General features: G+C 34.8%; 1 protein-coding gene across 1 annotated transcript in view; it reads right to left on the reverse strand.

Moving 5' to 3' along the window:
* Window positions 1-3,618: 3,618 nt before the first annotated feature.
* The window catches only part of DOCK8 (dedicator of cytokinesis 8), a 324,685-nt gene continuing 310,666 nt past the window's right edge, over window positions 3,619-17,637 (reverse strand). Inside the window, 2 exon segments of the mRNA XM_074280659.1 lie at window positions 3,619-3,766; window positions 4,672-4,842. Coding sequence (XP_074136760.1) covers window positions 3,706-3,766; window positions 4,672-4,842 — 232 coding nt within the window. The 3' untranslated portion in view covers window positions 3,619-3,705.

Here is a 17,637-nt window from a genome sequence, read left to right on the forward strand (position 1 = left end):
AAAATAATGCTTCTGAAAACATGACAATGTCCCATAAAGTTGTATTATTCACATCAATTATTTAGGAGTTGTTATGAAATGGAGTTGGCTATCCAAATACTTCTAAATGAGGCTTTTCATTTTTAATCAGGTTACATTTCCAAGACTGAAAAATTATAGGCCAACTCAGATTTGGGCCCTGTAAGTGAGCTTATTCAGACTCGTCTGAAAGGGAATGAGGATAGGGACTGGGATAGAGACTAAAGCTTTTCATTCTTCATCATAGTTCAAATCTAGGTAAAGTCTACAGTCAATGAAAATCATTCCTTTTGGATAGTGTGAACTGGCAAATTTTCTTCCTGGGAGGACTTGGCTGCTATTGCAAAATGTACTTACAAAATAATTTACTTTTCTCTGGATCATTGGGGTTTAATCTCTTTGGGGACACTTGATATTACTAACTAAAAGGCATTTTAAAAAAGGTTTTAAAACTTGTTTGGAAAAAAAGATTCAGTGACTTCAAGTGACTCACTAACTTTTAAATAATAAGTTCTGCTTCATAAAATCAGTCCCTCCACTAATACATTGCTGGTGGAGTTGTGAAAGAATCCAGCCATTCTGGAGAGCAATCTGGAATTATGCCCAAAAAGTTATCAAACTGTGCATACCCTTTGACCCAGCAGCGCTACTACTGGGATTATATCCCAAAGAAATACTAAAGAGCGGAAAGAGACATATATGTGCCAAAATGTTTGTGGCAGCTCTTTTTGTTGTAGCTAGAAACTGGAAGATGAATGGATGTCCATCAGTTGGAGAATGGTTGGGTAAATTATGGTATATGAAAGTTATGGAATATTACTGCTCAGTAAGAAATGACCAGCAGGAGGAATACAGAGAGGGTTGGAGAGACTTAAATCAACTGATGCTGAGTGAAATGAGCAGAACCAGAAGATCACTGTATACTTCAACAACGATACTGTATGAGGATGTATTCTGATGGAAGTGGAAATCTTCAACATAAAGAAGATCCAACTCACTTCCAGTTGATCAATGATGGACAGAGGTAGCTGCACCCAGAGAAGAAACACTGGGAGGGGAATGTAAATTGTTAGCACTGATATCTGTCTGCCCAGGTTGCATGTACCTTCGGATTCTAATGTTTATTGTGCAACAAGAAAATGATATTCACACACATGTATTGTACTTAGACTATATTGTAACACATGTAAGATGTGTGGTATTGCCTGTCGTCGGGGGGAGGGAGTAAGGGAGGGGGGGTAATTTGGAAAAATGAATACAAGGGATAATATTATAAAATATATATATATATATATAATATTAAAAAAAATTAAAAAAAAAATAAAATAAAATCAGTCCCTCATAATAATAGGAGCAGCTAAGTGGAACAGGGGATAGAGAACTATTCTTATAGTCAGGAAGATCTGAGTTGAAGTCCAGTTTCAGACACTTACTAGATATGTGACCCTGTTATTCTATATGTTTAAATTGGAGTATGAGCTAAAAGCCATTACATTATCTTTTGCAAATGCATCCTAAATTGAGAATAGAGAAAGAGGTATCAGGTAGGTATCTAAAATTACATAACACCACGCCAGTGGGAGCTGAAAAGGCACACTCTTAGATCTTTGATTTCTCCAAGCAATTCTTGGAAAAATATAGAAAACACACATGCACCCACAGAGTTAAAAAATATATAGTTTAGAAGAGCCTAATTTTTTTTTAAATTGAGGGAACTTTGTTAGTCACTGTTTTGCAGTTCATACAGTAAATTCTGCCATAACATTTGTTCTGAAAATGCAAAATTTGCTTCAAAATGATTGCTATTTTAAGGAACAATTTGAGTATAATGCAAGTTTCATGTTTGCTTATATACAGTTTCATAGATGAGAAACACTACTCAAATGCAAAAAAACTATACCTGGTTGAATATACCCATATAGGAAGATACAGAATGCACACAAGCACACATTTCAAATATATGCCAGCCCTTTTATAAACTTTGTAATGTAAAAACAAAACAAAACACACACATGTTCAATATCCCAAACATCTTAAAGCATTTTGACTTTTTAAAATGCCAAACAGTGCATGAAAAAGGAAAGCTTTAAATATTGAGGTGAAGCTTGAAATAAAATGTTTTTAAAGAAATGAGAGAAGATGTACTCCCTCCCAAGCAATAGGCCTAAAGGATACACATTGTGGACCATCAGAGACAATGCCATAAAAATAAATTATTTATAGCTGGAAGTTTTCTGCCTCCATCTTCATTTTTACCATAAGCCTTGTGGTTTTTATTGTGTGATTCTGCATAGCAAAAGATTTTTGGGAACACATATGACACATTACAGCATAAATGATTGTAGTTTTAAGTGTACGTTAGAAGCCTGAAGGATAAGTGACTTGCTAAGGTCACACAAACTATACGTGTCAAACACAGGATTCAAACTCAAGTCTTTCAAATTCTATCTGATATGACATATTTTCAAAACAAAAACAAAAAACCAAAAAACTATGACCAAGAATAAAGCATGTTTGGGTAATGCATACAAGGAGCTCTCCTATTTGTTAAGAGAAAAGCCATGTCTAATTCTATATTATCTTCTTCCCTGAGTAGTTTTAATAACTAAAAGGATGACAAAATACCACTTGTGCAGTGAAAATCAGAATTTTATTTTTAAATAAAAAGTACCAAGAACTCTAGCTACATTTTATGATAACAGTTCAAGATAGTTACTTAAAATATATACAATTTAAACTTCATATTATATAACTTTGTTCTTCACCTAAAAAAGGAAAAAAAGCTGTCAGAAGCCAGTAAAACTGAGAACTTTAGCGTTTATAGCACAGATGCAAATATACCATATGAAGGATAACAGTTCTCTAGAGCAAAAACATAAAATGTGGTCCTACAAAGAAAGCAAAAAAGGAAAAGGCATACAAGGAAAATTGGTTTGAGTGAATGTTTGTCTATGGGCTACTCATTTCTTGTGTGCTACTACCATATATTTCCTATAAATCAGTGCTCAGAATGCATTCCTCTAAATAACATCATAACAATAAGTAAAATGAAATTGTGCAATTATATAAATCCACAGTTAACCTCTGGACAAATTTTATAATTTAGTAGTTTATCCCCAAATGACTGGCCATTGGGATGACTTTCAGACTTCAAATGAGATTTGTTTTCTTCTCTATATATCAATTGAAATAATTCCTTCCACACTATCCCATAGAGAAATCAAATTTACTCTAAAGAGGAATTCCAGCAACATTTTCCATCTTCCCTCAGGTGATTTAGAGTTATCCAACTGAATCCAAAGAGAAATCAGAGGAAGTTTTCCCTCTGAGTAAACAGTGATTGGTCATTTAGCAGGAAATGATGGTTTTTTTCAAAGGCCTTGTTTTGCACAATCCTAGGAAATACATGGTTCATTAAATACACAAGGACCTCAAGCTGATCCCTTGTGCCTTTTTGTTCCTACATTCTTCCCCACCCACCAAAATCAGCTCAGGACAGATGTCATTAAATTTTTACTTTTCCCTTGGGTGTTGTACATTTGGTTTTCCAGCTCTCTGAGGCTGTGTGCCAAGGGATATGTGGGCTGTTGTCGTGGAGAATTGTCTTTTTTTTTTTTTTTTTTTAAACAAAGCATTGGAGTGTTCTCTTCCTGGGCTTCGTTCTGTATGGATGAAGGCAGCTTTTACTTAGGGGCCCTGTGACAACTGGGTTTCATATTTCCTGAAACTAGATCTGTGGAAAGAGTTCCTGAAATTCAGAAGAGACAAAAAAAAAAGTGAGGTAAGAAAAATCAATCAGATTTTGAAAGAACGGGGGCGGGGGGGGGATATAAGGGAAGGGGGGAGGAATCACCTATCAGAGAGCAAAGCACATTCAGTAGAGAAGTCAGTGAGCTAGCCTGGCAGGCTGTCTTCACTTCATGCTGTGTCAAAAAATATAGCCCTTTGGGAAGGCTATGGGCTGGAAGTCAGCATAAAAGGGCACCATAAAAAGGCATCAGAAGGGTCAAAGAGAAGGGCATAGGGAGGTTGGATCCCATTGTCCTAACTTACCATCCTCTAGGTTCCTACTATATTATTTTTATGAATTCACACTCTCAGGGGATAGGCCAGTCAGAAAGGGAAATTAATAATGTCATCCCCCCCCCCCCCCGGGATGAGAGGGAGAAATTTCTTATCCCCAAAATCTAATCCAACAAACATTTATTTAGTGCTTACTGGGTGCAAGATATTCTGTTAGATATTGGAGTTAGAAAGATAAAATGAAAGACCATTCTGTTACAGTCTACTGGAGAACAATATGTAAGTGGATAAATATATACATAATATTTAAAACTTTTTGTTTTTTTCCAAGTTATATTTTTACCTTTTGTTTTTAATGTAATTATTATTTCCCTTTATGATGATTTGAAATGGGAGAATTTAATAACAACTAATGGGAACAAGAAAGGCTTCTCTCCTGGTTAAGAACTCTAAGGATTCCAAAAGGTGATGGTGAGGTGAGATTGCATTCTAAGCATGAGGCACAGCTTGGCTGAAGGGGGAGAGGTAGGAGATGGAATGTCACATAAGAAGACAAAGCAAGTAGGATATCTTGGATAGAATGTTAAGAGTGCATAATAATATCATTTTTATATCTTGCCTTTATGTTACCTTTTTTCACTTTGAACTCTGTATATTGGCTTGTAAAGCTCAGGGATTTTCCGCTCAATCATGGGCCTGAGGTTTTCTTTTAGTTTGTTGTAGTTCTTCTTGAGCTCCTGCTGATATTCTCTCTGGTCTGAAGTAATGAGACGTTTGTTTTTCTCTACTGCTTCGCCACACCTGAGCACAGAACCAAATGGATCAAGAGAAGTGTAGTTGCTGCATGATGGAAAAGTGCCCCGGGGAATTTGGGAGAGAAAGGCAACCACAGAAGCACAAATATGTTGTTCCTGGTGATGGAGATTTGTGAATGGTTCAAATGGGCTTTTTTTTTTTTTTTTTTTTTTTTTTTTACTACAACAAGTAGTCCATAGATTAGGTAAGTTACAGATGGAAATCTAGTGATTAGGTCTCTCTCACTTCAGTTTTGGGACAGCTAGGAGATGCATTGAACCTAAAGTCAGCAAGACCTGAGTTTGAATCTGTACATTGCAGTTAAGGAATATGTTGCTCTTTTAATGTACATATCCTTTGGTCCCATCTAGTAGTGGTGGTAACAAATGTCTAATGAAATAGGGAAGCTAGGACAAATAAACAGCTGTTAGAATCTAGTTTTAGACCTACTAAGTGTGAGGTATATGATGAAGCACTAATGGGAAGAGGCAAAATGGGGCGGGAAAGACCATTGGTGCTTCTAGTAAAACTGTGGAAGTTGTGCATAGAAATGATAGCTAATGTAATAAGAAGAGGTTGCCTATGCAGAGTAATAAGAGAAGGCCAGACAGACCCTTTTTCAAGGGACATCCACACTTCAGGGGTCAGGGAGGAACTGAGTGTGGTGAGAAATAAGAGCAGTGTTATTGGAGCTTGAGAAAAGGAGGATCATGTATCAAATGCTACAGGAAGGTCAAGAGAGATGAGGGTAAGAAAAAAGAACCTGATGAGGCAATTTAAGAGATCAATGATGATCTGTGGCTTGCTGGAGAGGCTGAACTATGGTGAGGAAGTGAAAGTTACAAAGGGTAAAAGACAAATTTGCATTTTGACCTATTTTTCTGATTATGATAATAGATTTACCCTGAGCCACATAATTATACACACTCTTATCTTTAATCCCCCATGGGAGTCAACAGCCCATATTTTTCATAGTCCTTCTACTGAAATTTGTGGCTACAGAACATAGCTAAGCAAACTGGTCTCTAACAGAGAAAGTGAATGGTCATTTTGGTCTCATGATTAACCACAGAATCAGTAAGTGTTCCTTTTAATTAATCCATCATTTCAGGACTGACAGAACCGGATTCTTGTCAATCTTTTAAATTTCACATTTGATTGAAGTGAAATTATACGGCACCTAAGGTTATATATCAAAGGTTTGGGAGATGGATGGGGGAAAAAAAAAGGATAGCCCATGAATCCTGAGAAATTCCCACCACTCCCTCATTATATTTTTATTTCTTCTTTTCAATGGTAATGAGCAAATGACCTATATGAAATTAAATCATGTTAACTACAAGCACCAGAACTATAACCCAAATAAATTTAATACAGATGAGGTTGGGGCAATGTGGACCAAGGTCAATGATCATGTGGTATTTTTTTATAAGGCGATTTTTAGCAAAGTTGACTTTGTGAGATTGATGTCTTTAATGGGAAAAGAGAGATGAAGAAGCTAACCAATATTTCAGTAGTTTTGTAATAGTAAATGTGAGACATAGCATGGAATAGTGTATAATATTCTGTCAGGAGTTAAGAGAAGATCTGAGACTCATTAGCTGTGTGACTTTGGGCAAATCATTTAATCTCACTAAAACTTGGTTCATCATTTGTGAGTGAGAGGGTTGGATCATATGGCTTCTATGGTTCCTAAACCTATGTTCCTATGTATTAATGATCCTGTTAAAAATAATTTATATTCTGCCTTAATATCATACTTATGTAGCACCCCCTTAAAGCTGTTTCCTAAATTTTCACTTGCATTGGTGACTTAAAGCCCAAGAGAACAGCTGACTACTTTCCCCTTAAGAATCTATTGCTAATTCCAATAGATTTTGGATGGAAAATGCCATCTGCATCCAGAAAAAGAAATAAGGAATGGAATGTATCCAATGCTATGTTCACTTCTTTTTTGTGTTTTTTTTTTCTCTCCCACGGTTTTTTCCTTTTGTTATGATTTTTCTCTCCCAACATGATTCATAAAGCTATGTGTATTAAAATTAATTAATTAATTAAAATACTTTCAATGAAAAAAAAAGAATCTATTGTTATGCTATTTGTAGAAATATGTATAGAGGAACTGCACATGTGCAACATATATTGGATAACTTGCTGATGGGAGAGGGGGTTGGGGAAGGGAGGGAAAAAATGAGAACACAGGGTTTTAGAGGAGTGAATGTTGAAAATTATCCATGTATATATTTTGAAAATAGAAAGCTTTGATTAAAAAAAAGAAAGAAAAAAAAAAGATCTATTGCTAACATTAAGGAGCTCATGAGCCCCACCTGTATACTTTTCCTTAAAATTAGTTAGCTAGTCTTTAACTGATTTTTTGAAAAAAAAGTATTTATTAAGGTGATAAAGAAATAATGTGGTTCAAAACATTATTTCAAAAGTCAAGGGTGGTGAATACTTTTCAATAAGGGACAGAGTACAAGGGAAGGGCAGGCTTAAAACCTAAGAGTATAAATGGTAACAAGGTACATTCAGAGAGAACACATGGTCAAAGTGTAAACTCACAACTCCTATCTATTAAAAGTATTTTCTTCAACATATTGATGGAAATCTTCTCTTGTAGAAGTTGAGTTCCTTAAAGTTGTATCTTCCTTTGGATGTCTATATTTCTCTTATCTGTGTTAAGCTTTCTCTATCTCTTTTTACCCTCACTCTCTCCTCCTGGGTATTTCAGGTGATTGTCTATCAGCCTTCACTGTCTATTTACTTTTGACTGGATGCCCGGTCTTCTTGCAAATGACATGGTCAATGGTTTGTGTGTTGGGGAGTGGAGGGCAGTAATTGAAGGAATGAGTAACAGAGAAAACTTTCTTCTCCTCCCCAACCTTTACCCTCACTAGAATGCTCTCTGAGGTGTCTGAAGCTGAACTACTAAGCTGATCCACCTATTAAATGAACAACTACTAGAATTTTTTCCTTTAATATTTAAAGCCCCTTGGAACATGGTTAAATTCCTTAGTTAGATAATTGTAAGTTAAAATCTGGCCTTAGACACTTATTGTGTGACCCTGGGCAAGCCAATTAACCTTATCTGCCTCAGTTTCCTCATCTATAAAAGTGAGCTGGAGAAGAAAATGGTAACCCATTCTAATATCTTTGCCAAGAAAACCCCAAATGGGATCACAAAATGTTGAATACAACTGAAACAACAACAATAAATAGAAGATATTAATAACATTTAAAAAACAGTTAAACTAGCACTTACTAAGCACCTATCAAGTTTCTGACACTGAGGTAAGCAATGGAAATACAAAGAAAGGCAAAATATAGTCCCTGTCTTCAAGGAGCTCATTGGAAGCAACTTTTATGATCATATAATCCAGGGGCCTTCATTTTATATGTAGGAAAATTGAGTGCCAAAAAAATCATTGCTAACAGTTGTTAGTGACAGAGACAAGTGTAAAATCCAAACATCCTGATTTCCAGCCTAGTATTTTGTGTATTATGACAAAAGTTTTAATGGGCTACAAATTCTAAAAGGACTAGATTTATGATTATGTGGGGAATATGGAGTTCTAAGGAAGTCCTTTTCTCAATACAAGTCAGCACTTTCTCTTTAGTTTTAGTAAGAGTATATCAAGTGGGGGCAGCTAGGTTGCACAATGAATGGTTAGAGCACCAGACCTGAAGTCAGGAGGACCCAAGTTCAAATCTGACCTCAGACACTTCCTAGCTGTGTGACCCTGGGCAAGTCACTTAACCCCAATTGCCTCAAAATATACATACATACATACATCTATATTGGTCATATCTATATTAGATTGCTTGCTATCTTGGGGAGGGGGAAGAGAAAAGGGAGGGAGAAAAAAAACTTGTAACTCTTTACATGTAATTAAAGGAAAATATTAAGTGAGAAATAGCATGTCAGGGATAGGGTTTGAACCTTAGGGCTTTTGTAGCTCCAAAGCCAGTTCTCTAACCACTATACCATACTGTGGTACCATACAAGGCAAACAATAAATAAGGTGTTTTTTTTAATTAGACAGATAAATAGGTATTAAAGTAATGATTAGACATTACAACTTTTTCTCTATTTTATCTCTAAATTTTCTAGATTGATCTTTAAAAAAAAAACACTAAATAATACTATCTGGTCTTTCTTTAATGTAGCTTATTCTAATACATGAACTCCAGAGGATTCGTTTCATGTTTATGTGGATATATATTTAATATATATGCATATATATATATGTGTATGTATGTGTGTGTGTGTGTGTGTATATATATATATATATATATATATATATATATATATATATATATATATATATATATATATATATATATATATATATATATATATATATATATATATATATATATATATATATATATATATATATATATATACACATTTGTTGTTGTCTCTTCTTGATCCCATTTAGGGTTTTCTTGGCAAAGACACTAATTTAGCCTTACAATTTCCTTCTCCAGTTCATTTTATAGATGAGGAACTGAGGCAAACAGACTTAGGCGACTTGCCTAGTCTCATAATGCTAGTTAGTGTCTGAAGCTAGATTTGAACTCATATCCTCCTGATTTCAGGGCCCCTGCTCCAGCTACTATACCACCTAGCTGCCCATGCATGTATTGTCTACACATGTATATATATATATATATATATATATATATATATATATATATATGCACATACTTATATAGTCTAAATATTCTGCATTTCTTTCTAGGCTCCTGGTATTAAGTTAAAACTGTTCTTGCTCTCTGAATGAATTCCTTGCTCTCTGAATCTCAGTTTGGTGGCCAGTTGTTCCCTTAGATTTTGTCCATCACTTCTTTATCAAGTTTCCATTCCTTAAGATCAAATTCCACTCAGCAACTAGTACTTATTTTCAAATTTTTCTTTATCCGAGTCCTTTTTGGTAATTTCCAAATGTCTGCAGGCACTAGATGAAAGCAGGGAGAAACAAAACTTCTGGACTGGTATGTTAGATCAATGGTATACCTGGAGTTGCAAAGCTGATTGTCTTGGGAAAACTGTGGGAGAGAAACTCAAGTGAAACATCCTCAAGTGAAACATCCTGTCAGCAATATACCTTAGTTTGGTAGGACTGAGGCTCCCAGGTTGTTTCACATGTGTCCCTTCATCCTATGTGTACCTGGGAAGGTCTGATATGCCAGATCTGTAAGTAAACTGCCTGAATCCCTTGACACAGAGAATGAAGGATCTGAGCTGTGAGGTTGCTATTGCAAAAGGTCAGGGATAGTTATATCCTTGATGACTTCTGAGCCCTCACTATTTTGAGGGGTGAGTTTGTACCCATCTGAAGTCATCATTTTAAAATATTATCTTTATTTGATACCTTAGCTATTAAAGAAGACAATACAAACTATCCTTTTATTTGTAATGAAATGTGTTTTAACTATCTCTGATAATGAGGAAATCCACAAATATTGTATTGTCCTGTAATGAGAGGGGGCCAGAAATGCATGCTGCTAAGATTTAGATCTCTAAAGTTATTAGATAGCGCACATAAGAAAGTGTCCAGGATGAAAGCTTAACTGGTATATATATATTTTTCTTCTTATGTTTCATTTCTTTTATAGTTATCTTTTTTTTCTTCCGGGGAATTTCAGCTAATACTGAACAATACATCCTTCCCCAGAATTTGGTGGTTAGGGGGTATGGGGTCCTTAAAAACAGATTTAACAAGTTCATTTCCTTGATAAGGAAGCTGAATAATCTCAGGCTGGACACTGGAAGATATCTGCTTTGAAAGATTTCAGGGAGGGATCCCAGCATTTCACATACTGTACTAGGAAGGGTGACATGGCCAAATAACCTTAGAAATCTAAGAGCTTCTAATATACAACATAAATAGGAAAGAGATATTCTTTCATAATATCATTTTCTTTTTTTTTCCCCTGAGGCAATTGGGGTTAAGTGACTTGCCCAGGGTCACACAGCATAATACCATTTTCACAGCTAGTAGTAGGTGTGGTCAAAAGGCATTTGATTTAGAATCAGTTGGTTCAGGTTTCAGTTTTGGTCTGACACTAATTATCTAATCATGGAGACACAGGGTGCCAGAGTCTCATTTTTCTAATCTGTAAAATGAAGTTAAAAATATTTACACTACTTTATGCCTACTTTATGGAATCATTGTAAGGAAAGCATTCTGTAAATTTTAAAATGATAGGTTTATATTTCTATATCTGAATTATTATTATTTTGGTTATTGCCTAATTATCATCGGCATTTGATTTAGAATCAGTTGGTTTAGGTTTCAGTTTTGGTCTGACACTAATTATCTAATCATGGAGACACAGGGTGCCAGAGTCTCATTTTTCTAATCTGTAAAATGAAGTTAAAAATATTTACACTACTTTATGCCTACTTTATGGAATCATTGTAAGGAAAGCATTCTGTAAATTTTAAAATGATAGGTTTATATTTCTATATCTGAATTATTATTATTTTGGTTATTGCCTAATTATCATCAGACTTACCCTAACTTCATCTAGTGGATACAGTTCTGGACTTGGAGTTAGGAATATCTCAGTTTGAATCCTGTCTCAGATACTCACTAGCTCAAATCATTTAACCTTTCCCAGACTCAAGTTTCCTCATCTGTAAAATGGAAACAATAATTACTACCTAACAGATCTATTGTAAGAAATAAAATGATACATGTAAAATACTTTCAGGTACTGTATAAATGCTAGTATTTAAAGCTCTGGGTTAGGGATAATCATCATGGAATTTATAGAACTATAAATCTCTCAGGTTTAAGGGAATCTGTGATGTCATAGAACTCTATTTAGAGTTGGCTTTAAAGATTTCTTTTCCCCTTTCCTTCCCCATCTACTCTCTTCCCTTCTAACTGGAGTCTATAGAGACCGTCATATAAAGCCTCTTTATTTTTTAGATGAAGAAACTCAGACCTAGGGAGTTTTGAGCATCTTCCTAAAGGCCACTCAAATGGAAAGTATCAGACCTAGAATCTGAACTTAAGTTTTTTAACTCCAAACATGAGCTCTTCCCCCTAATTTACACCATTGATATTTGTGGCAGGAGGGATGTTTATCCCTGTATATGCAGAAAATCAGAGAGAAGAGATGAAAGAAGGCAGAATCAAACCATAACCAAAGATAACCAGACTAAGGAGCTGCTAGGTGGTTCAGTAGACAATGCATTAGGCTTAGAAGTCAGGAAATCTCATCTTCACTAATTTCAAATCCAGCTTTAAACACTTAAGAGCATTCTGATCTTTTTTGGTCTGATCAGCCACAGTCAAACACATTGTAACTTGGCTTTAACAAAGTGATGTAATTTTAATCCTCTTCAAGATCAAGGAACCCCAACCAACTAGATGACTCTGGGCAAGTCACTTAACCCTGTTTGCCTCAGTTTCCTTATCTATAAAATGAACTGAGAAGGAAATGGCAAACCAGTCCAATATCTTTGTCAAGAAAACCCCAAATGAGGTCTGACTGACTGAAAAATGTCTGAGCAATTACACACCATGCTCATCTTTTTTAAGTCCTTGAGATAAGGGAAGGAATTTGGCTAAGAACCCCAGCATATAGTTTGAAATTTCCCTAGAGACTAAATGTAGAACAAAGTATCATATTTTCACCCTTTTGTTTTTGCTGTTTTCTTTTTTCTTTCTTGTGTTTTTTTTTCTTTTGATCAGAAATATGGAAATATGTTAGAAGAATTATATATGTTTGACCTACATAGGATTTCTTGCTGTCTTGGGGAAGGGGGAAAGAGGGGAGAGAGGGTGAAAAATCTGGAACATAACATTTTGTAAAGGTGAATGTTAAAAACTTTCTTTACATGTATTTGGAAAAAAATAAAATATTTTTTAAAAGTTTCCCTACATTGCTCTCATTTTCATGGCTTGGTTTGGCTCTGTCTGTTGTTACAGGTTTCACTGATATGAGTATCACAACAGAAGTCACTATTCATTTGGATGAGGTCCCACTTGAACTATGAGTGCTCCTTATGTTTAAGGTCCAAAGAGGCTTGATTACCATAAGTCAGGTAGACTTGCTCTCTTCAGTTATTAATACAAATGTCACTCATTTCTTTGGACTACTGTAAGAAAATTCATATTCCTTCCTCTAGACTGACCCTGACACCATTAGGGGGAAAAATGAATTCATTACTTCTAATTTTCTGATATATTAACATCACAAATTTAGAGCTAAAAGTGAGATATTTATTACAATAACTGTCAACATTAATATGATGCTTTAAGATTTATTAAAAAAATTGCATATGCTATTTAGTCCTTGTAATAATCCTATGAGATAGATGCTATGATCAATTCCATTTTTCAGGTGTATAAATAGGTTGGGAGCAGTGAAGTGACTCAGGATCACACAGCTCATCAAGTGTCTGAGGCAGGATTCAAACTCAGGTTTTCTTTCCCTAATATGCCATCTTGCAGCCCTAGAAAAGATCGTGTCTCACTTGCTCAGTTTATAGAACACAGAATCATAGCTATAGAAGTGAAAGGGATCTTTGATGTTTATAAGCTCAAGGATCTAAACCTCAGGGACCTATAGGCCTCTAAACCAACCTCCTCATTTTACAGATGAGGAAACTGAGGCTCAGAAATTCTGTGAATTTTTCAAGGTTAAATAAGCAGCAAGCTTTGGAAGCAGAATTTGAATTCAGGTTTTCTGACGTCAGAGACAATATGTCAAACTACCTCCCCTTCAGGAACTGTTTGAATCTGAAATTAAAAAGATCCCATGATCCTAGATCTATATAGTTAGAAGGGGCCTTAGAGATCATCAAATTCAATCTCTTCACTTTATAGATGAGAAAACTGAGAATCAGTTACTTAACACGCTTAAATCGCCCAGCTAGTAAGTGACAAAAGAAGAATCTGAATCCTAGTTGTCTTGCCATTTCTCTTCCTGCTGGACTGCACTGCCTTCCCTGGGAACATAGAGCACCAGATCTAGGGTCAAGAAGATTCCTCTTTCATGAGTTCAAATCTGGCCTCAGATACTTACCAGCTGTGTGTGACCCTGGGCAATTCACTTAACCCTGCTGGCCTCAGTTTCCTCAGTAAAATGAACTAGAGAAGGAAATGGCAAATCAATCTCTTTGCTAAGAAAACCCTGAATGGCAAGGCAATTCTAATAGACTTGTGATAGAAAGAGCCATCTGCATCTAGAGAGAGAACTATGGAGACTGAATGTGGATTACAGTATAGTATTTTCACCTTTTTTGTTGTTATTTGATTTTTTTCTCATTCCCCCCCCCCTTTTGATCTGATTTTTATTGCTCAGCATGATAAATGTGGAAATATGTTTAGAAGAATTGTACGTGTTTGTTTAACCTATATTGAATTACTTGCTATATAGGGGAGGGAGGAGAAGGGAAGAAAGGGAGAAAAATTTGGGACACAAGGTTTTGCGAAAGTGAATGTTGAAAACTATCCTTGAATGTGTTTTGAAAAATAAAAAGCTATTATTATTTTAAAAAAGAAAAAAAGAAAAAGAAAAAAAGGAAACCCTGAATGGAGTCATGAGGAATCAGACTTGACTGAAAAAAGTAAGAAACAACAAATAGCACATAGTAGATGCTATATAAATATTAATTATTATTATTACTGTTGTTATTTATTATTATAATTATAAATAAGCATTTATAATTATACAATGTATAAATTTATAAAAATAAAAATGTAAGTACAAATAAACAGATTATTAATTATATTTTATTATTAACAGAGAGAACTTCTAATCCCCCTGAATACACTGTCGGTGTTAATTAATTTTCATTGACAAAGAAGAACTTAATAGCAATGGTGACTGGATTGAGATATAATTTAAAACTAAAAAAAAAAAATCAATAATTTTAAATTATAAATATTCATTCAAAAAATTATTTCTCTTTCAGTGTAAATGAAACTGGCTCCTCTTATTACAATCATCTAACAACAGTCTGGGGCTAATTGGAAGGGAGGAGAAGGAAAAAAAATGTTGTTTCCATTCCACTTTGACACCTGAAAAGTTAGAAGTGTTTTGCTTATCTCAGGAAATAGTGGGTAGAGGATAAAGGCAGCAGATAATTTTAATGATTCCTTCCAGCTCTAAATCTATGATGCTACAAACTTTGTTGCCAGTCTTTGTTGAAGGCAATATTTTTTTTGGGGGGGTGGCTTAGATATTTTAACAGTTGTTTGATTATAGCATCTTTTACCTTCATCAATGCATGCAGTGGAAAGTAGTATGGTACTCTTTAACTTAGTGATATCATTTATATAGGGATATACTAAGGAGATAAAAAAAATTAGGGAAAAATTCACATTAAAAAATATTTATAGCAACGCATTTGTTGTTATTGTTGTAAACAACCTGAAACAAAATAAGGGTACATCAATTTGAGAATGGGTAAATATTGTATAATATAAATAGAATGGAATGTTATTACACTATGACAAATAATAATTATGAAAAATTTAGAGTAATCTGGGAAGACATTGTATAAACCAATGAAGAGTGAAATGAGGAGAATCATGAAAACAGCTTAGATAATGATGATGATAATCATACATATATGTAAAGGAAAAGCAGGAAATTAAAATGTAAGGACTTTTAAACAATTTAAGAACTGATAAACATAGTGACCCATCATGATTTCAAAAAACTAATGATAATATATGCCTTCTGCCTTTTTTTCTTTTCTTCTTAAATATATTTATTATAAAGGAGGACTTCTAATAGGATGAGGAGAAGGGTCTGAGAGGATAAATTAATGTATAGTGAAAGAAATACCAAAACAAACAAAAAAAGACAATCAATAAAATATTTAAATAGAATGCATATGCAGCAAACAAAAATAAGAGCACAAATAATTATGGCAATTTTGTTTGCTAATTTTAACATGCTTTTTTTCAAAACAAATTGTACTTAATGCAAGTCCATAAATTCATATATATTGAAGTATAAAATGATAAGTTTATAAAATAAAAAATTCTAAAAAGAAATTTATATAGAAGAAAAAAACTTTTTTGGGGGGGTCCAGACCTGTGTGTGATTTTAGCAAAGTATGCTAACTCCCTGGTATGGTAACTCCCTTCAATAATGCATTAAACCCATCAGTTCAGAGAGTTGATTAGGCACTCGCACCCAGTCTCAAGAATTGAATCTGTTTCTTACTGACTCCAAAGCTAGTCCTCTTTCAGTATATCACATTATATATATGAAATGATAGATAAATCTACACATAAATTTTTAAACCTTAACAAAAAAGGACAAACCTAACATCAGTCATTTTAAAAGTGATTAACTTGTACAATGATTGACCAAATCTAGCCTGTTCTTTACCTTAGAACTCTGATTTTTAGGAATACATTTGGATAGAAAGTCACCCCACATACACTTGGAATACTTCAGGGATGACAGCTCTCTCCATTAATGTGGGTCATTCACCATTTCTTTGGGTCTTTGTAAGCTGTCTTTGAGAATTGTTGTAACCCAAACCACTGAACACCTAGTGATCCAACTTTGAGTAACAAGTTTTTTCAAAATCCTTAGAGGAGGCCAAACCACCCATTACTAGGCCAAGAGGAAATGTAATGGCAATAAAATAATATGTAATAAGATTCCTTTTCCTAGAATCTGAGAAAACAGTTCTGTGGACTATCCAGTAGAGTTGGTTAAATGTAAATTTTTTTTTTTTTTCCTGGAGGGAGGAACGGTAAAAGGAAAATGAAAGAACAGGCAGATGAAAAGAAAGAACAATTATGCCCTTGGGGAAAAAAATATGAAGGGCAGGTTACTAGGCAACCCCTGCATCATGGTGGCACAATACAACTCGGTGGCAAAAATCAACTGTGTACATATAATAGCTTAACTTAGTCAGCAGCTGATGCAGGATTATGCAGACTTACTTTTCCATGTGAATTGCTACCATTTTGGCTGGAAGGCAGGTACAACAAGCAGGTACAACAAGGTAAAAGGTACCTCTACTTTTAATGGTAAGCTGGAAGCAGTCTTTTGAACCTCTATATGCAGGGAGGTAATTTGGTCATTACAATCCTGATGCTGGTAGCATCAGCAGAAGCCTGAAGAAAGTACTTTTCCCCTAACTACAAATTCAGTAGAGACACATGATGGTATAGGATTAGGAGTCAGAAGACCTGGGTTTGAATCCTCCACCTTTAACTTATTAGCTGTCTAATTAAAGGAAAATCTCTTGTAGACTTATGTTTTTATATAAATTGGGAATAATCTTTCTGCTTCTCTTAGAAGTTTTGCAGTTCAAAGGGGAATAACATGTAGAGTGCTATATGCACATCAGTTATTATTATGATGATCAGAGGGCTTGATATGATCTCACAAACTTGGGTTTTCAGATTTTGCAAATGGTAGAGAAAATCAAGGTTAATTCTAAGCAAACACCAGAGTATGGAAACTATAATTTTAAAAAAACAGCTCCAAATCTATCTACCACATTGTTTTTTCTCCAAACTTGTTTCTCACCCCTGCTCTACATGGTTCTTTCCCTCCAACCAAACTGGTAGCTGCCAGAAAAGTTACATTTGATCTCTTAGGGTGAGTTCAAATTCCGTCTTGTTCTTCTGACCTTTATCCCCAAGTGACCTTCCCTTTCTCTGAACTGCTTTGGCCATTACTGTCTGAAGTTGTCATTTGGCATCAATCACATTCTCTCACAAGTATTTATCCTTTTACATATATTGGCTACCTCCCCAGATAGACCACAAATCTTTTGATCTTTAAAGCTTTACTCAATAA

Source organism: Sminthopsis crassicaudata, chromosome 1, assembly GCF_048593235.1.
Source record: "Sminthopsis crassicaudata isolate SCR6 chromosome 1, ASM4859323v1, whole genome shotgun sequence".
In the NCBI taxonomy this organism is placed as follows: domain Eukaryota; kingdom Metazoa; phylum Chordata; class Mammalia; order Dasyuromorphia; family Dasyuridae; genus Sminthopsis; species Sminthopsis crassicaudata.